At 25.7% G+C, this 22,139-nt stretch overlaps 1 protein-coding gene across 3 annotated transcripts in view; it reads left to right on the top strand.

The window, feature by feature from the left end:
• LOC129965566 (tyrosine-protein phosphatase non-receptor type 4-like) overlaps nt 1-22,139 on the top strand; it is a 135,774-nt gene that overhangs the window by 56,529 nt on the left and 57,106 nt on the right. Inside the window, exons 1-14 of one of the 3 annotated variants that reach the window (XM_056079570.1) lie at nt 959-1,162; nt 3,980-4,133; nt 5,959-6,072; nt 7,707-7,749; nt 8,395-8,473; nt 9,203-9,300; nt 12,220-12,340; nt 12,712-12,805; nt 15,931-16,019; nt 16,125-16,188; nt 17,196-17,359; nt 20,392-20,460; nt 21,019-21,225; nt 21,726-21,843. In XM_056079570.1, the coding sequence (XP_055935545.1) occupies nt 3,996-4,133; nt 5,959-6,072; nt 7,707-7,749; nt 8,395-8,473; nt 9,203-9,300; nt 12,220-12,340; nt 12,712-12,805; nt 15,931-16,019; nt 16,125-16,188; nt 17,196-17,359; nt 20,392-20,460; nt 21,019-21,225; nt 21,726-21,843 (1,398 nt within the window). In that variant the 5' untranslated portion in view covers nt 959-1,162; nt 3,980-3,995. Of the gene's footprint in view, nt 1-958; nt 1,163-3,979; nt 4,134-5,958; nt 6,073-7,706; nt 7,750-8,394; nt 8,474-9,202; nt 9,301-12,219; nt 12,341-12,711; nt 12,806-15,930; nt 16,020-16,124; nt 16,189-17,195; nt 17,360-20,391; nt 20,461-21,018; nt 21,226-21,725; nt 21,844-22,139 lie in introns of those variants that run through there. The other 2 variants (XM_056079569.1, XM_056079571.1) reach the window with 2 other exon arrangements.

Consider the following 22,139-nt stretch of genomic DNA (forward strand, 5'->3'; position numbering starts at 1 on the left):
GCACACAAAATTGGACACTGAATCAATAAATATATTGAGAAAAATAAACATTTTGGGAAAAAATGTTTTTGTAAACCATGCTTTCGATAAACTTTTATATTATTATTTTCTTCCCTCACACACATACACAATATATAGTGGGTAACTGGTCAATGAACTTAAATCCAGGACTAGAGTATCAAATAAGCAAAGCAGGCGGCCTAGGGCCTTCGGGAGATTCCGAAAATCTTTTGCATTATTTTTTGGGCATTATACTTCATTTATAAAGAGCATGTAGAGAATGTATTTAAATTGAAATCAAATATTGTATTGTTATATAAAAGTCATGTTAAAGAATCCGAAGACTAGTATTCTGAAAATCGACAATACTATTCTTGGAAATTTTTGCACCCTTCGTCTTATTTTTTTTTTTTTTCCATGTTTTGAAATTTACATGTGTGCGGGTTGTTTTGTAATACGCATAGCTCAACAGCTCTGACAAACTTTATATTAAGTTTTGTTTTGATCACGCATCTGAAACACAAATTTGATTTCTGAATACTTTTTACCGCATGCCGTGGATTAATCGCCAAAAGTTAATATTTCGTAATTATTGTACTCCAGTCCCAGCAAGGTATTCTCTGGGATAACATGTTTAATAGATTCTGAATTATTTAATAATTCATTACTCATCAATTTGTATAAGAAATGAAGTTTTTATAAAAAATTAAAAGATGCATTTAAGAAGGACCTTTTATGCATTTAAAAAGGACCTTTTTATTCTTGCCAGCACAAAACCTTTTCAAAACCGGCAATACCAAGCTAGATACATTTTAATTTCTCCGCCACCGTCATCTTTCGACCACTGTTTAGTCTTGTTGGCGGAAATTGGCGCTGTCACTATTTTCCTCCCGTGGGCTTTTGGAACCCCTCCACCAGTAGTTGGGTCAACGCGCCAGCAGCATGTCTCTCCCGCATCCTCGGCTTCTACGGAAATGATCCGGAGGTTGTGGCGAGAGATGCTGTTTTGTTTGAACTGTGGCTCGATATGACACACTTTGCACCTTCACTCCGAGGTCAAATGATCCTGTGATTAGTGTTCGTCTGTCGTTAAGCATGTGAATGTAACTTATGGGTGGATATAAGCCATGCTGGGTGGTGATGTAAAGATGCATTTTTAGAGGTGAGTGACCGGCGTTTATGAAAGTTGTGTCATATAGCAGAAAAATTATTTATTTTTATGATTTGTACTTCATATTTTTTTTTCTGTTTATTTTTAAAAGTTCGCATTTGTTTGTGATTACGTTTTTCTATTTTTCTTTAGCATATGGTTTATCTGAGAATTGTTTTTAGATTTATTATTGAAAAAAAAAATGTTGTTTTTTCATGAGAAAAAAATTATTATTATTACTATTCTAAGCACCATTTATCTTATTCGTCACATTATAAATATGCCTTTTGTATTAAAAGTAAAATGATACTCAGTTTAAAAATAGCATCATAGGCGTTTTATGATTTTTATGTATATTAATTTAATTCTTACATCTTTTCTCTCCTTAATTAAGTTTTATCTAACATGTTTTTTTTTCTTTTCTACTGAATTAAATTATTATGTTTTTACGTATTCCTTCCTTTTATCATTTTCTGTGTATAATAACTCTCATATTTAAAATGGTTAAAATAGATTTAAAAAAATGTTACAATCTTTAATAAATTTCGGAAATTAGAATGATGTTCAAAGATAATTTAACAAATTGTTATTCCAAAATTTGTGATTGTTTCTTTTATTCTGATTTGTTTGTTTTTATAGTATTTTTATAAAGGAAATACTTTGTATGTTAGAAAGGCATGTACGTTTAATTTAACTTTTATTCTTAAATAATAAAGGATTGAAAGTTATAATTTTTGGAAATATAGTTTCGAATGAAAATGTCTGTAAGCTGTGATGATAAGTTTTTTTAATAGTACTTTTATGTTGTTGTGTTGTGTCGAATGGCACTTGTCGTTGACAGGCCGGCTGAAGATGTCAGCGCTTTTAAGCCGAGTGAACGTCTCTTGTTGTTGTTGTTTTTAAAAAAATAGCGCCATCTAGGGCCAAGAGTCAAGAGTACGACTTAGTTAATCATTCGTCACATTCGTTTGCACAACCCCTTTTTACAGGATGGCACATTCTCAAACCGCACAGATAGAACACAGAAGAATAACAGCCATGTTCGAACCCGGGACGGCCAGATCACGTCGAAAATTTGCTACCCCTATACCAGGACGCCGGCTTAAAAGCATTTGTGAATATTTTACAAAATTATAATTCATTGCCGGTAAATAAAAATAAAAAAATTACTCCATACTTAGGAACTATTTAAAAACATAATAGCTTTTAAAAAGCCGCGAAAATCATTGAAGCTATTTAATTATTCGTTTTTTTTTTGTATAATTACAAAATAAAATATTTTATTTCAATAAAATTATATAATTAATAGTTTCTAATTATATAGCCTGTCTAATCTAGATTTTGAGGAATTTTATTACTTTATTTCCCTGTTCGTAAAACTTCAGTTTCAGATATGATTTTTATAATTGCTATTTTTAATTCATCGACTGATACTTTCTAATATTTTGTATACATATCTTCGTTTTTTTTTTTATCCGGTATATTAGCTTACCGTCTTAAATAATAAAATTTTTGATATATTAATATTTTTTTGTTTTGAACTGGAATTCTTCTAAAAAATATGTAATTGTAATATTAGATGTTATATGCTGATAACTTATCATTTTTAGCGCCGTCTAAATATATTTTTGGAAGAAATATTGTTTCTGTTAAGGACTACAAGAAATATTAGCCATTCAATAGTATCTAATGTTTCTTATAGATATACAAAATAAACGCCTTTTCGTAACCATAATTGATCGACTGTTTATGGTACATAAAATTTGTAAAAATAGCATATCAAGCAATGATGTTAATGAAATATTATCTACATGTCATATTACTTCAATGGAAAATAATTTAATACAATTCATTTCTATTAATGCTTTGTGTCATAACTATATAAGATATTATTTGAGAGAGAAAATAATTTAATAAAATACATTTCTATTTTGTTGTATCATAATCAAATAAAATATTATTTGAAAGATAAAATAATTTAATAAAATTCATTTATGTTCTTTTGTATCATAACCAAATACGATATTATTTGAGAGAGAAAAATATTTAATAAAATTCATTTCTGTTCTGTTTTATCATAATCAAATAAAATATTACTTGAGAGATAAAATAATTTATAAAATTCATTTTTGTTCTGCTGTATCATAACTAAATAAAATATTATTTGAGAGAAAAAATGATTTAATAAAATTCATTTCTGTTCTGTTTTTTCATAACTAAATAAAATATTACTTGAGAGATAAAGTAATTTAGTAAAATACGTTTCTCTTCTGTTGTATTATAACTAAATACGATATTATTTGAGAGAGAAAATAATTTAATAAAATTCATTTCTGTTCTGTTGTATCATAACTAAATAAAATATTACTTGAGAGAGAAAATAATTTAATAAAATTCATTTCTGTTCTGTTGTATTATAACTAAATACGATATTATTTGAGAGAGAAAATAATTTAATAAAATTCATTTCTGTTCTGTTTTATCATAACTAAATAAAATATTACTTGAGAGAGAAAATAATTTAATAAAATTCATTTCTGTTCTGTTGTATCATAACTAAATAAAATATTACTTGAGAGAAAATAATTTAATAAAATTAATTTCTGTTCGGTTGTATCATAATCAAATAAAATATTACTTGAGAGATAAAATAATTTAAGGAAATTCATTTCTATCTATACACTGTATCATAACTAAATAAAATATTATTTGATAGAGAAAATTTTTTTTTTTTTTTTTTTCAAAATGCGTTAAAGTGACATTTCCCCCCCCCCCTTTCTTTATTTCTTTTTTCTTTTCCTTGCACTCAAATATGTCTTCCTTTTTCAGTGGTCAGTAGCGGAGCATGTCCGGGAGAGCTTTTGTAGGATCAAGTGGCACCTACAACGTGCGCGCCTCAGAACTAGCTCGAGAAAAACGTGTCAAAACTATTAGATGCATTGTATATTTCCTGGACGATTCTCAGCAGACCTTTGAAGTGGATGTAAGTTATCACGAATAAGTTCTCTCAGCATAAATATGTTTTGAAACGTGTGTTTTCTTAACATTCTATCACAATGCCAGCTTGTCGTAACAATTTTGGAAGTTTCAAGATGTATTCAAAAATGGCGAATTTGCGTTTTTTTTTTTTTTTTTTTTTTTTTTTTTTAAATCTCAGAAATATTAATGAAAGTTTCACCGGAAGCTAAAATTATAGATATATAATGCAATCTTCCTAAGCAAAATATTGTGTGTATCCTTCAGATTTGGCATTGTTATGTTTCCATTAGATTTTACAATTTTGATTTACAGAAAATAGTTGTAAGAATTTTCAAGAAATTGCAATGAACTATTTTATTTTTACCGCTCCAAAAATTTTAGGGCTCTTTTAAGGATATCACTTTCTCGAGTCGATTCAATAGATAAAAAAGTTTGCCTAATGTTTTACTGAATTTGAATCTAATAATAAGAAAAAAATTAATGAAATAAGATTTGTATAAATGAAGCAATAAAGAATTATTTTGAATTATAAAAAGAGCCGTATTTTTCATGGACCTTTTTTAAGAATTCTCAAGATTTGTAATTGTTCGGAATTTTGTAGATTTCGGATTTTGTGTCAGTCTTACATTTTTTTCACATATGAAATACCACTGAAAATAAATAGAATAAGAAGGCGATTTGAGGTTAGTTTTGAAAGATAGTTGCCCATTTTTTTATGCCATGATTTCAAGATGGGATGAAGAAACGGGGCTAAGGCAGTATTTTATTTATTCATTTCTGAAATATTAATCAACTAAATATTCGATCCTAATGCTCGTAAACGTACAAGTTCGATGCAAGTATTCTATTGTAATTCCTTTATAAAGTAACATAAAGAAGGAAATTTAACTTAATTATTTAATTAAATAATGACTTAAATATTATGGTTTTAATTTTATATTCTTCTGAGCTGAGGGTCAATTTTTTAGAAGGAAAGGAAATGAGATTCTTTTGCCCTGTATATAAAAATGGTCGATACTTGAAAAACATTATGAAGACTCTAAGTAATAGGTTTTAAACAAAGAATATTATTGGTGAAGCAATGAATATAGTATTAAAAATTGCATTGACTTGCCTATTGACACCAAATCGGATATTTTGATGGATATAAATATTTTGATGCTGCCAAACATTTTGAAAAAAGTTTATCCAAACACTAAATTTAAGATTATTATTATCTTCCTTTTTATCACTGCATTACATGTTGGCCATGTCATTAAATAAATTGTGTTGTACAATTTCTTAATAATTTTATAAGCAAGAAATATTATATTCTTAGTTGATTAATCTGAAAATTCACTTCATATCTTGTTATTGCTTTAAAGAGAGTAAGACTCTGTTATTTCTTATTTAACTTGATCTGTTTGGAATGATGGAATATTGCAATAGTTTTTTCATTCATTCAATATGCCAGAGTTTTGAAATTTTGTACACTTGTGTATCCTCAGCAAAGTTCACTATCATAATATTATTTTTTAATTATGTGTTATTCATATAAACATTCAAAAATTATACTATTCATATAAACAGCATCACCTAGTATTGAATTAGGAATATATATATATATATATAATATAGTATTATTTTCTTATGCTCTAATAAAAGTATTTTTTATATATATTTAGTGAAACTTGAACCCCTTTCCCTCCACTTCGTTTCTATTTATAGGGATATGTAATCACTTTAATTGAAAACCTTTTTATTATGTAATAAGCCAGTGAAAATATGAAATATGAACCAATGAATATTTATAAGTTTTATTCATTGTCATTTTAATTCTTTTTTTTTAGAAACGAAGCAAGGGACAACATCTGTTAGATATGGTTTTCCAGCATTTGGAGTTAATTGAAAAAGATTATTTTGGCTTGCAATTTTCTGATAATGATCATTCATCTGACTCAATGGTAAAAGTTTCTCATAATTAAATATTATAAAATTTCAAATATTTAGTATTTTTTGTTATTGCATTAGACATTCTGAGATGATTTTTATTGCCTAATAGTGTCTGTTGAAATCTTATTACTGCATTGAAATTTCTGTTTTAAAAAGAGGCTGCATAAGCTGAAGTGCTAAAAAGATTACATTAATTTATTATTTAAGTCAAAATGGATTATTCTGACATTCATAAAGGGTTTCTGCAGTTCTATAACAAAAAATTGAGCAGTTTGCACATTAAAAAAAAATTGAATTAAATCTTGCCTATTAAAAATGGGAATTTTAGGATGTTTCTGATATGTTTGTCTATTGTCATTGACTTTTTATTCACACACTCATGCAAAGATACATTTGCATGAGTCTGTGGACAAAAAGTGGAATGATATTGTCATTGAATAGATAAATTGTAATTGTATTTTTGTGAAAGATAATGATAAATGGTAAAAAAGTTTAATAATAAATGGTATTGTGATATCAACTTGATCTCCTGGTGCCAGCAAAAATTTTAAATAAAAAGATTATTTTACATTACTATTGGTTTAATGAGTAATTGTATTAGTACTTTAAATCACAACTGGTGAGTATTACATCACAACCACCTATACCTTCCCTAGTCTACAGCATAATGGCTTTTGCCATCTCATCAGCTTATAGTTTGAAAACATAATTGAATTTTGAAATTCCAGCAGTATTCAATTAAAAATGAAGGAATTCTGAAAGAAATAATACCATATAGATATATATGCTGAGTTTAAAAAGAGGGGGAGGGGAGAGGAAGAAGGAGAAATTTATAATTTATATGTTCTTTAAAAAAATTTACCAATTTTATTTAAGTTTTCTGTAGGGATTAGATTTCCTTCATATGCTAAAATCATGTGTGTAGATGCTGAAATTCTCAATAATGATGTGATTAATGTTCACATTTCAGCACTTTAATTTTTTAAGAAATAGAGAAAGAAAAAACATTAATTTCTTGAAAATTTACTTATGTTTCTGATTCATAAATGCTTAGTAATTTTTTAACTTCTGTGAATGTATGACTAAACTGTTGAGAAAAATTTAATGATTTAAATTATAACTGAATAAATATAAATGATATTACTTAAATTTTTTAATATTATTTATTTAGTAGTATTTATTATTTTTTGTCTTTGTTTTGTGATTTCCTATATTTTTCAAATTGCAGGAAAATTTAAAATGTTGCTAATTTATGTATACAAAAAAATTATTAATGAAATAGTTTTAATAAAAGTATCAATGCACAGTTGTCTAATTCTAAATAACAGAGATTTTTTCGATGGCTTTATTTTAATGACTTGAGCCACCGAGTAAAATTCATTATTTTCTGAAAAACAAGGAAATACTTGAAGATAATTGATTGAATATTTTTATATATTTATTGAGCAGTTTTAGAATTTTATAAAATAAGTTCATGATAGCATTCCTTATCACTTTCTTTAGCTGTAAAAATAGGGACAATTCCTTCAAAATAACATTTTATTTATTCCTTCCTTTTCTTTTTGTTTTGAAATTTAAATTCATTTGCCTCATTTTGTTGGGGTAGAAAATAATTTTTAATATTATGCATCATTCATTTTTTTAGAGATGGCTGGATGCATCAAAATATATTAGAAAGCAAATTAAATGTAAGTAGAATCAATTTTGTTATAAGATTTTTTGAAGATAAGAAAAAAATTGTAAGATTTTTATATTTGTTATTTTTTGTTTGATTTATGCTGTAAGTTTAAAAATTATGTGATTGTTGCATCTGCTTCCTGTTTAAATGAGCATTGTCTTACATAAAAAAAAAAAAAAAGATCAGTTCAGTAATTGATATCTAGTTATTTTCTGTTTTTCAGTTCTGTAATTTTCATGCTTATATTTTTAATCATTTTTGTCCTTTCACATTAAACATCATTTATTAATGCTAATCTGGGAGTGCATGAAATCATGTTAACATTTTATTTTTAATTTTGATTTATATAATGCTTTATTGTTCTGTGTGGAAACCATAATATAGATTAATGACTGCAGTGGGCCTTCATTCTTCTTCCTCCACAATATTATTTTTTATTATTATTATTCTAGTTCCTACTAGTAATTTTTAAGCAAGAATAATTAATTCGACTGGAAGATTTTTTTTAATTTAAAAAAAATCCATGTCACATGCATAGGTTTTTTTTTTTTTTCTTTATTTCAATTTATGCGTATATTTCCTGGCTTTTTATAAAATATGAATAATGTATATAAAATTTTTCGTAGATAATAAGTTGATATTTTTCTAATTTCAGTGGGCCCACCTTATTTGTTATATTTTAGAGTTAAGTTTTATGTCTGTGATCCCAGTAAACTGCATGAAGAATACACAAGGTAATTTAAAAAAATTATTCTCATGTAATAGATTGAAACTAATGTTTTCTTGATGTGTTTAAAGTTTTATAAAATATTATGAATTTTCAGCCTTTAGGTTGACTTCTTTCTAAACAGTTATAAAATGTTTCAAATATAAAACATGGATATAGCTTAATAATATGTAATTTCAGTTAAATGAGTGAACAAAGATATTTTTTGTATGTTTAAAATGTAAAATATTCATATAAAATTTGATAATAAAAAGCTAATGATGAATACCTTGACCTCTATTGCTTATCATACCCCTGCTACATATCATTCTAAGTTAGTGGAGTTAACAGTATTTATCTACATTTATATATCTCTTATGCTATATTTGTAATAAAGAAATACATATTTTGAGGAAACTTCATTTGAATTTTCTTTGTTTATCATAATATTTATATCCCTAAAAGCTATCAAATTCTGCATCCCATTCTATGGCACATTTGATAATTTTCATTTGTATCAGCAATATAAGCTCGATCTTTCTTACTAATGTAAAAATTTGTACTTAAATTTTACCTCAAATCTTATCAATTTGGTACCTTTACTTTAAAACTTTATAATTGTTTGCCTTTTGCGGGTGAAATGTTGCTATACAGAATGATGTAAAATAGTTGTTAAATAGAAATTTTAAATAATTATCTCCAGCAATTATGATATGGCATGATAAAATATATAATTTGATATTTCATATTTTTATAGGTATCACTTCTTTCTCCAGTTAAAGAAGGATATTCTTGCTGGTAAACTTGTAGTTCCTGCTGCTACCTCTGTGTTATTAGCTAGTTATGCTGTTCAGTGTAAGTTTTCATTTTTTTATATTATTAATATAATAAATTATTAAATACATAAATGAAATATGGAGAAAATATTTCATCCTGTACATTTTTTTACTAATTGCAGCACTCTTATATTTAATATATATTCCATGATTTTGCAGTAATTGGGAAAAAATTTGGTTTTCTCAGTGTTTATTAATTTGTTTGTATTACGTAGTTAAAAACTTATATGTATGATTTGTTAGTTCTTATAAGTGTCTTAGAACTTTGTGTAATCAATTCAACTTGTCATTTAAATCAAAAGTGGGTTTAAGATATCACTTCAATAGGCGAAGATTCTTAATGGTCATAATTGAAATTAGTCATATAATCATGAAGTCATTTAAAATATAACTTATTCAAACATTCAGACTTAAAGGAATGCAATTATGGCCAGAATTCTTTTCCATATTAATAATTAAAGTTAAGTTAGTTATAGCCCCCCTTTTGTTGTCTATGTGTACTCTCAACAGTTGCTTTGTTGATAAAAATGAAGCTTCAGATGGATGACAAAATATAATAAATAGCTGCGATAAATTGTTCTATTTGTCTGACACAGTGCAACCTTGAAAGAGAAGTTATCAGTCTCTCTGTAGTTATCAGCAGCAGACTTCCAACTATGCAATTGCTTAAGTCTACTGGTCTGAGATAACTGAACTAGTTAAAAGAATGTTATTGTCTTTTTACCGAATAAATTAGTTGAAAAAAAAAAATCATGAAATAGTAGGATAATATTAGCATTTATTTAAACATAATTGGTCAACCCTTTATCTGTTTCGTTGCATTTACCTTGTTATTACAGTATTTATGAGTACTATTTGCATAACCTGAGAAGATGCACATTTCTTGTACTTACTCTAGGGCACACATTGGGCTTTGCAGGGACAATATATATATTTATGAAACGTAAAGGAAATTGCGTTTATTTTGCAAAAGACATTAATTGTATAAAAGCATCTTGTATAAAATACAAAAAAAATAGTTTTTTGTAAATGTAACTTTTAAAATTTTATCTTTAAAAATATTTTAAGCATGAAGTCTTTAAATAAATTTTAAAGATTAATATACTTCAAAAATTGAAAATTATAAAACATGTACAAAACTTAAATTTCAATTATGAAATGTATAATGACAAATGAAATGTATACTACTAAATTCAAAAGAAGACTTACTTACGTTCTTTTTCTAATCAATCCAATACTGAAATGCAAATTCATATGACACACTTAGGAGTTCCAGAAACTGTTTATTGAGATCAGAAAATATGATAGATCCTGAAAATGTCTGTGGTCAGTTTTCAAATAATCTTAGATGCAGCTATTATAAAACTAGTTTTTTTTTTATTTAAAAAGTGATTTGGGGGAGGGGGGGGGTATATTAAGTAATTTGTATTCCTAAGTTAAGTATATGCTTCACAATCACAAGTTATAACAAATTAACAATAGAATATACATTTTCTTAAAATTAGTAAAATAGAAAATTAATTTACTATAAATCATATTAATTGATATATAAAGATGAATTTAAATTGCTCATTTTATTAAAGGAGGAGGGAGTCATATAACAAACTGCTAGAGCTACAAAATATCTAATTTGTTTTTTAGTTTTGTAGATATTGCATATGCTAATTGTACTGCCTGAAAATCACTACAATGGGGGATGTCACAGATTCCCAGAATGCATGATTGTTTTAATTTGTTTATTTTGAATACTTCAAGAAACATGATATAATCTTTCATTGAGTTAGATATATGGATTCCAGCATGGTTTTTTTAAGTGTATGACACTGAAGCAGAGCATCATCTTTCATTCTATCAAATCCACTCTTACTTCTCCATCATAACATGCTTACTTCAACTTAAATTAAGGGCTTCTATTGTTTTCAAAAATATAGAAGGGCTTAGTTTTCATTTGAATGTTATGATGATCCCTATGCATCCATCTCATATTGCATATAATGTGTTATTAATCAAAGGGCTGAAATTCCCATGTTAATAAAAAATTTAATGTTGCTTACACTTTAGAGAGAAAACAATAAAAAGTTTGTATACTATTGGGCTCTTCATTGAATGTAGTCAAGCATAATGAAATGAAGTATTAGGCCTTATATATATATATATATATATATATATATATATATATATATATATATATATATATATTATGAGCAGGAAGACCATGAATAGTACTCCTGAAATAAACAAATGCTAAAAAATGTAATTTTTAAAAAAATTTGGTGTGCATTTTCACTAAAAATTGATAAAAAAAAAAAGCAGAAAGTAAATCAAATATATCCTCAAGAACTCTCTACATAATGTGGCTTGTTAAGTTAAAATTTGAAGCTAAAAAGTTTCTCTTTTTTTTCTGATTAATTTTGAATATATATGAATTTCATACAAATTATGTTTGTCTTTTGAAATGTATTGATCCTTATTAACATAGTAAATATATATATTTATAGAAGTCATTCCTATAAATTTTAGGTTTATTTTTCTCCTTCAAATTTTCGAAGTTTCTATTTATGGTAACTCAGTTTTGTTTAATTCAAAATAACTAGTGCCTTATGCAAGGGTTTTATTTCCTCAATTGAATTAAATTAAATTTCACTTCTGAAGATAAAGACTGAACAATTGGTTGTCAAAGACATCTACTTTACAGTAATGTTTCGTAGTTTTTCCTTTTTATTTTTCCTCTACGGAAGAATTTCTCTTAAATAAAAATAGAAACACTAATTATTAATTTATTTGGTAAAACTATTAATATCTGAAAAATAAATATTTTTTAATGAAGCATTTTAATTATATTTAAAAATATATATAATTCTTTTGATGAAAATATTGATATATTACCTGAGGGTTTTGTAAATTTGCTATGTCTAATATTTATTTTGCAATATTGCAGCTGAAATCGGAGATTTCAATCCTGAAGAGCACAAGAATAGATATTTGGCAGATCTAAGATTAATTCCTAATCAGACTGAAGAGATGGAGAAAAAAATTGCTGAGCTGCACAAATTACATAAGTATGAATAAAAGACAATTAGTATTTACTATTTTTTTTTTATTTGGAATAATAAACAGAATTCGAAAATATTTTTGAATTGTAACAAAAACTTTACACATAAACTCTTAAACTGTACAAGTATAGCTATAAAATATTACAGCTTAGTGATATAGTACTTCTTTACTTGTATTGTTAAAAGCTATAAAAAATGTGTATTTTTAGAAATTAAATTTTTTTAATATTGATTGTACATTAATTATAAGCTTGGAAATTCTATTTTGTGTATTTTTAGTAACCTATTATTTTTGTTAGGTGATGAATAATAAGTATTAAGTTTTGCATGTATTAATAAATTAATGATTAAAAATTTTTATTTTATTTCTCTTCTAGAGGCCAAACACCTGCAGATGCTGAGTACAATTTCTTAGATCATGCCAAACGATTGGACATGTACGGGGTTGATTTACATAGGGCAAGGGTAAGGGTAAGCAGAATTCCACATTCTGTCAAGTTTTGATTATTGATTTTTTTTTTATTATGGATTTTTATATGCAATATGTATGTAACTTTAAAATATCATATTAATATAATTTTTTTTTAATGTTATGAACATTTATTTTTTAAAGAAATAAAAGAATAAGCTTTATATTTAAAAAAATTATACTTTGTATTGTGAAAATAGTCCTTGATTTATTATTTTTGCCATAAAAATTACAAGAAACCATGTTATCGTATTGATAAAGTCTTGGTTTTGGAATTGAATGGCTTGAAGCTCAAATTCCAATTCCACTAAACATCAGCTCTAGTGTTCTTATTGTTATCTGACTACATTTCAAAATTATGAAATCTGACAACAACAAAAAATCATGTTACCTCAAAACAGAAATATTAATGGTAATCTAGTAATATTTACCTTATATATATAATATTAAGGAAGTAATGTACTGCATTCATATTCATTAGTATATGAACATTCTTATATTAATTATACCATAAGTTAAGAGAAAGTGTTTTCCTTTGACAAATTGTACCTTTTACTATTTCAGTCTGTGTTGATAACTGATGGCAAAATTTGAAAGTATGTGTGCTTGATGCAAAGATTATTCACAAATTACATGATTTAGCTTGTTGTTTAATAAAATAATTACTGTGTTGAATAAAAACTATCTAATTTCACTTCTAAAAGGCAAGTAACATAAGGATTGTTCCTTGCCTCATAACATTTTTTGACAGTATTAAGATATATTATTAGTGTATGAATATTATAGGCAAACTAATAATCTTATTTAGTAGAAACTCGGGCTTATTATTATTGTTCTTGATCACCAAAAATGAATTATAGAAGTTTAAACGTCAAGCTGTACCATACTGTATCTTTCTATCCATCACTACAATGATGTGTTGTTCCTTTGACCAGGGGTGCAGTTTAGCCAAGGTTGGCTCTTATGACATTAAAACTTACATCCATTCATCCATCCATTCTGATTTTTGCAATAAATCTACTCGAAATAATTCTAAGAGATCAGTTGTTCTATGATAAATAATTGTATTTTATATAATCAGATACATTTAAATGCCTTTTTAGCATCATTGAAAGCATACATATACTATGAAACATTTCAGGCCTTATACCATTATTAATCTAAATAAATCAACCTTTTCTGGAAAATTAATTTAATCCAAAGAAAGTCTTTCTAATGTGATTTTATGACCCATGCTCAAAATTGCCATTTGAGAAATGCTAACACTTATGCTGTCAAAAAAATCATACTTCCTGAGTTTTTTCATTATACCTGAATTCGTTCACATGCTTTATTAATCTTTTATATGCTTGAAAACATTAAACTGTCTATATCAAATCAAAATGCTGTTGTTTTCAAACATTATTTGTGTAATAAGGGTAATATTTTCAGTGATCTATATTTAGGTTAGTTTTATTTAAAAATTGTTGATTGTGAACATTTAATAGTTAATTTTTTATCTATAAAAGTTTCCTTTTTTTATAAGTTTGTTACTTTGTTAAAGTTAAAGTTTGGATTTTATCAAACCCACTTTTTTTATATATGTATAAAATGAAGAAGATATCTAAATCATCTTTCTTTTATGGAAGTGTATTGTATAATGAATTCATAAGTTTACTTTGGTTTCATTCTACTTTAATTTATTTCCCAAATTCATTAATATTAATTTCTAATGTTGTTGTGTATAGTAGAGAGTAAGATTATTTATTAAATGATTTTGTGATTTAACGAAACGGTTTCTGGATAAATAAAATAAATAATAATCAATCATAAAGTACTTTATGAACATATGTACTTTATGAACAACATATGTACTTTAAAAAATTATCATATGTTGCATTTTATTTCAATTGCAAGTACGAGTTAATTTTTTTTTACATTTACAAGAAGATTCAATGTAAACTAATATGCTTGTCAAAATTTTTATTTTTCTAAATAAATCAAAAGCAAATAGTAATATCAGTGTAATCACATTAACAGAATCTAATATCTTTTTATAGATTTAATTCTTATGGAATATTTATTAAACATCTGCTATACTAATGAGTATACTGTATTAAGAATGATTTTGAAAGAATATAAACCACATTATTAGTAATAAACTATCCTCAAAGTCATTAATATTCCTAAAGTTTATATGTGATTCTTGATTTCTTTCTTTATTTTTATTTATTTATTTGTAATTACTGTATGTGTCAGGGAAATACTATGAACTTCTTTAAATGCTGAAACGTATTATTTCTTGGAAATGTTTCTAATTATTTTTTTCTCAAATAGTAATCTTAATCAGAATATTTTTTTTTAAAAAAAATTTCGCTTTCCACTTTAAATTAATGAATCAAGACAAAGAATTATTTGTGAATGTTTGATTTATATTATTTTATTCCATTTATGCTTTTTAAGTACTTACTTTATACAACAAATTCAGGTTTAAATTATTTTTTACATAATTTACACTCTAATGCCTTGGTTTAAAGACTTTTCTATTTCAAGTCTAAATCATGACGAAAAATTGAGTTACCTAGCAGTAATGAATAACTATTTTTTTCGAATCAATATTAATGAAATTTTGTTTTTAATGAATATTCAGTTGTATGTTTCCAATTGGAAACATTGATCCGTAAGTGGTTAACTAATATTTAATAATGAACATCTGCGATTTCAGTACCACTTAAAAATAGTTGAAAAATGGCCTATGCCTAAAGCTCAGTAAATACTTAATTTTAATTTACATTTAATTTGAGTTAATACAAATGTGTTATTTTTTTATAAATCCTAAACTATAAATTATGTTATAAAATGCACTGTAGAATATGTTTATAGTTAATGTACATGTGATTATATATATTCAATAAACAGAATTATGAAATGAATTTAATACATTTTTATTTATAATAACTTTATTTTTATTTCATTTTTTTAGAAATGTGACTTTTATTTAATCTAAGTAGCAAGGGCTTATTGTTTTCTATCATTTCTATTGTACTTTTATTATGTTTAATTATTATGTGTTTGATTTGTGAAATTAATATTAATTTTTGTATTACTCATAAATGTAAGCATCCCCCCCCCCTTTATCTGTTTTTAGGATTCGACCAATTCTGATATTCAGTTGGGTGTGACATCCTCTGGTCTTGTTGTCTTTCAAAATAATTTAAAAATCAACACGTTTTCATGGTAAGTAATGATTTTTATTGAAAATTTCCTGTCTGTCAATTAGATTTAAAGTTTTTAATGCAATACATTAAATAATATTGTGTACATTCTGTTTACATTTTATAGGGCCAAAATTGTTAAAATTTCATTTAAAAGAAAGCAGTTTTTTATCCAGTTAAGAAGAGAAGGAGTAAGTATTTTAAAACATCATTTTCCCTTGTCATTCCCCTTCCCCTCTATTCCTAATGTATTTAAAAGTTGATAAGTATTCAAAATTTGTATTTCCATTAACAGTATATAATTTTTTAGGAAGCAAAATTTTCTTATCTGAATGAGTGTTGTTTCTGTTTAAATAAGAAATTTGATTAAAAATATTATAGTGCATGTCTAGACATTTTTAAGATGATATCTGAATGCAAAAAATATAATATTACCACTTAAAATATCATAGAAAATTATATAAATTTTATTATTAAAAAGATGTTTTACTGAAGCGAATTAATTAACTATGAAATTACAAATAACTTTGTTTATAATAAGGATATTTATTACCGATGCTGGGTACTTTTTTTAGTATAAAAAGAACGAAGGAATAATGAAATAAATTTAAAAAATCAAAAAAGTGAAGAAACTGTGAAATGCAATGGAAACCCAAGAATCAAAAAAGAAATTCCATTCATGCATTTGATATATTGGTTATTAATCAGTCTAAATTACAAGTCCTAATATCAAAAACTGGCAAGGATGACCTATGGAATTTGCAAAGCATCTAATTTGAATTGAGATTAATATGTTATTAAATATTTGCTACTAATAAAGTTTAATGAATGAAATAGTATTTTTTTAAAATTATGTGGGAAGAGAGATATTTAAAATTTGCTTAAGTGAAGAATTTCTGCCATAAGTATAGAGAATACTAAATCAGTTAATATTTCTTAATAAATAGTGAAGGAAAGGAAGTATAAATAGCTGTAATAAAGGTTTTCAGAAAAATAAAGGTGTTGGCAGAAAATTAGCAAATGAAGAAACAATTCATTAAAAAACTAGAATTATATATAATTAAAAAAATTAAGAAAGAAGTAAAAAAAAAATTTATATATATATATGTAATATTATGCAAAATGTATAACAAAATATTTTTATTTGTGTATGTTGAAATCTCTTTAGAGTTAATGTTTTATGCTTCAATATTTTTAGACAGAAACATATGACAGTCTACTAGGCTTCAATATGTTGAGTTACCGGTCATGTAAAAATCTATGGAAATCTTGTGTAGAGCACCATACGTTTTTTCGTTTACACGTGCCAAGGCCTCCTAGGAAGCGTCTATTGTTTAGTTTAGGTTCAAAATTCAGATACAGGTAGGTATTATGAATATTTTATATATGCATTTTAAATAATATGGAAAATCAATGAACCAGTTGCCCAGCTCAAACATTGATCCAATTTCATCATTTTACATTTTGTATGAATACTTAAGCCTCTATATATATCATTAGTTCTCTGCTGCATCTTCTATTTTCGAAAAAAATCGTAAACACAAAAACTTTACTGTACATTCTCTATAGGAAAATCCTACCACTGGATCATTTTCAAAAAATTTTATTTCCATTTAAAGCTCATGACACTTAGGTATGTCATCAAAAGTTACTTTTTCCGCACTGTTCGCTGTCTTGAAATAAATTGAAAACACACTACTTCATTGTATATTCTCTATGGAAAAAAACTTCACTGAATTCCCAGCCACCACCTTTGTACAAATTTTGAAAATTTCTGTTTCATATGAATGTTTATAACTTCTCAATGCATCATCAGTTTCCTCTAAATTTTAAGAGATATTGCATAATGAAACTTTGACATAGCTCTCAGTCATAACAACTGAAAAGATTTTGCCAATTTTCGTCATCACTGTAAAAATTTCACCACTGAAATGTAGTTAAGCATTCAGAATGTTGCATCATTATTATGTAGCTTTGTTATTATAACTGCATTTTTAGTATACTTTTCATGTGATAAGATGTTATTTATCAAAAACAAGACTAAATTAATCTTATTGATACTAACCTCTTAAATGGCCAAATTAATGACATTAATGTAGTCATATCAGCAAATTTTGATAAAATGTGTGTAATCTTTAAAAAAAAAAAAAAAATTCTAAATTGGAGCATTCTGATTGGCTGTTTATACATTTTGCAAGCAAAGTGCAAAAATTTATTGGGGCAGAAATTGGCCCATTGAGTATTGCATATCAGTTTTTGAAATGGAAGTATTATTTTGTAATATTGATATTCTCTGTTCTTTAATATTACCTAATTATATTCTAAAATATCTATAATTTTGGAAGTGAAGAGGCAAATGGCCCTTGATAATGTATCTAAGAGCTATAGGAATTTGTGTGATATAAAACTTGGTAAAATCAATATTATATTAATTATATTATTAGATATTTTATTTAGTGTTCATGATTAACAGGTCCTATCAAGATTTTTTCCCCTCAGAGAATATACAACGAAGTAATGTTTTTGAAATATCTTAGAAATCGACAGTGATTACAAAAGGACACTATTAATACAATGTGAAATTTATATGACTATTGGCAATAATAAATTTTATAGAATAAAATGTGGTGTAGTTAGTGCAGTGTTTGTGACTGGAGAGATGGTTCTTTGGTTTTACCAATTATTTTAGATGGATGATTGGCAAATTGCTTTTTGCTGAAGATAACTAGTAGATTTAATTTTTTTATGTTTCCATTATTTTTAAATTAAGGTTCATCTTTCATTTGATTCAATAAATATCATTGCTTATGTTCTTTAGTTTTATACCAGATTACTCATTTTTAATTCTGTGATTAAAATTTCTTTACATTCTTAAACAAATCTTCATAAAAATTTACTTTTTCCTCTTTTCATTGCAGTTTAGTATTATTTGAGTAAAAACGACTTAGATAAATTTTTTTCATTTGCTTTTTATCATCTTGTTTTTTTTTAAATATATATATATATATCTTTTCTTTATTTTAAAACCATTTTACTTATTGCTTTTTTTAATAAGAAATAAACTCATTAGTCATTTAAAATTTAGAAACTTTTTAAGTTTATTATTATTATTTAATTATTAGATTAAAAAATATTTAAATATTTAAAAAAAATTAATGTAAATTTAATACAAACTAATAATTTTTTTTTGAAAGGTATTTTGCTTTATATTGAGTTTTCTTGCTCCCAAATGATTATTATTTTGACACAATACATATCATTAATATCTTATTTTTACTTTTTCTGCCTCTGATAACCAGAGCCTGACTAAGGCAGGGGCATGTGGGGCAGTTGCCCCCCCCCCACACACACACACACATCAGAGGGAGGCCCCTAATCGAATACAAAGTTTATTTTACGTTTCCTTCTTTAATGAACTTTTTTAAAACAAAATATCAATACAGTGTAAAATCCGTCAGTTTTATGCTAGCTCCTTCATTAATCTATCGTATGAACACAAAAAAAAAAAAATCTACATTTCGTAAATCCATGGCTTTTGAGGGCGGAATTCAGCTAATTTTCGCATTTACGGTGGACTGATTTGGATAATCAAAAGCCTGTATTTTTACATATCGCAAAATGCGATATGTTTGCAAAAATACGGCTTTGAGGGGGACTCCAAAGAAGCTTTTGTCCTGGGCTCCAATTAGACTAAGTCAGGCCCTGCTGATAACCAGCTGGCTTGTACATCATGTTAATGATATTTTTTTGATTTGGGTAACTAATCACATTTAGCATCTCATTTAATTTTTAATAAGCTGAAAGCATTGATTATTATAAAATAAACAAATAAATGTATTAAAAAATATTTTTTTTAAGTATATAGAAAATGTGTAAATGTTTCAAATGATTTTTGATAGATAAACAAAAAGAAGATGCTCAGAATGCAGATGTTCATATAGTGAATGATTTGGTTTGATTAAATTGTTGAAAATGTTTGTCAGTCATTGTTCTAAAAGTATTTGATTAAATGAAAACTTTTTTAAAAAATTTTAACTGTGCGTAATTCTAATTTAACATGCCATTACTAACATTATTTAGTTAATTATATAATAATATTAAAACCAATACTTGTATGAATAATAGAATCTTCAGAGAAGATTATGCTGTCATAAATGGAAGGATGGATTTAAATTTTTTTATAAATTTATTTAGAAGTAAATTTGATCTTAAAAAGAAAAATTGAATTAAAATATGATTATATAATGAAAATGAGCTGTATTTTATAACAATTAAATAAAGTTTTATAATAATCATAATTTTTGTATCATACTTTTCAATTGAAAAAAAATACTTGTATAAAGATGTAATGAAATTGTTTATCCAAGTCTCCTTTATTATTTTTAATATTTCAGTGGAAGGACAGAATATCAGACTCTAGAAGATGGAAAACATAAAGCAAGGACGGAACGAATATTTACAAGGTAAATTTTACTTCAAATTAAAACTGACATTTTTTAGATTTCAACTATCAGTTTATATTTTTCGTAAGAGATTAATATTGAAATAAGTGTTGTTAAGGTTATTAATTAAAAGTATGTTTATGTGTATATTATGAAATAAATAACATTTCTGCTCATAATTTAGATTAAAATTCTAAATATATCTTGTTTTATATATTTTACTATTCTAATTATGTACAGACATTTTATAATTTTGCATGTTATTAGTAAGAATTATATTGAGAGGAAGAATATTTTCAGCAATGTTCTTTTTGTCATACTTCAAGTAATAATACAGAGATTAAAAACAAATTAGTTTATTTTTTAACTGTAATGTACTAAATATAATTTGAGCAGCAAATGTGAAAATAAGGTTATACACTTTTAATTAAGTATGAATAATTAATAAAAAATTATTTTATTAATTATTATAATGCTTATTATTATTATAATGCTTATCAGAATTTCTATGTCGAAGTACTAACATTTTCCATATTTTGATATAATTAAAATGTTTAATGTTTTTATGATTTTAATTAGGTCTCCAAGTAAGAGATTTGCCAGGCAGACTGTACCTCAAGTGACAAGGGAAGTACTCGATGGCTGGGAGAAAAAAATATCAAAACCAGTTGCCAGAATGAATGGTACATCATCTTCACATATCCGCCCATATGACAGCTTCAGTCATAAAATCCAGGTGTCTGAGCCAGAATACAGACCTAGAAAAGCTTGGGCTGAGACACCAAGGTACAATATAAAATACATTTTAAATAATTTGCTCTTTTCCCATTGTAGATTATATTTTTATGCTAAAAAAAATTTCTCATATGCCAAAACAAGATTTTATTATACACATCCTTTTATTAACTGTAATTCTTGTGCATGTAAAATTGTCCCTTTACTGAAAAAATTAATAAAGATAATAAACATTTAATATTATATAACAGATTGTTTCATTTCTTGGTTTAAATCAGTTTTTGGACGAAATGAATTTTATTCCTTTATGTATGATTTGTTTTATCTTTATTCATGAAAAACAATTATTACAAATGAATTCGAACATTTTTTATTTATTTATAAATCTTATTGAGCTAATTTTTATTACGCTTCTGTAAAAGGATTATATATTCTTTTATGTGCTGATTTGCAAAATTTTGGTTTGTTTTTACTTATTATTTAAGTAACTTTTTGCAAAATGATATATTTTATACAAATTATAATAATAATTATTATTATTTAAATTTTAGTCCAGAAATAACTGCCTTCACACCATCCATTCCGCCCAAATTAATTAATTATGTTGATGACGACACTGCCACTGATGATCTGTATGAAATGTCATCATATATGTCAGAAACAGCTGTGGTAAGTTTTTCAGTTTTAGTAATATTACGACATTATGATATTTTCTAATCTAAAATAGTTTATTTTCTTTTATATTGGTAAGCACAATTAACACAGTGGTTTTACTTCGAAAAGAGTGCAGCAACAACAACAATAAAAAATGGAACACCTAAGTTTCCAGTGGATAATATTTAGAAGTGTGTGACAATTTTATGAATTCTGGGAATGAAAAGAGGCTATTTACAAATTTAATTTGGAGAACTGGGTGAATATATTTTTTGAATGAAGGATTCAAAATATATATATGAATTTGAAAA

The sequence above is a fragment of the Argiope bruennichi genome, chromosome 4 (genome assembly GCF_947563725.1).
Source record: "Argiope bruennichi chromosome 4, qqArgBrue1.1, whole genome shotgun sequence".
NCBI classification, from domain to species: domain Eukaryota; kingdom Metazoa; phylum Arthropoda; class Arachnida; order Araneae; family Araneidae; genus Argiope; species Argiope bruennichi.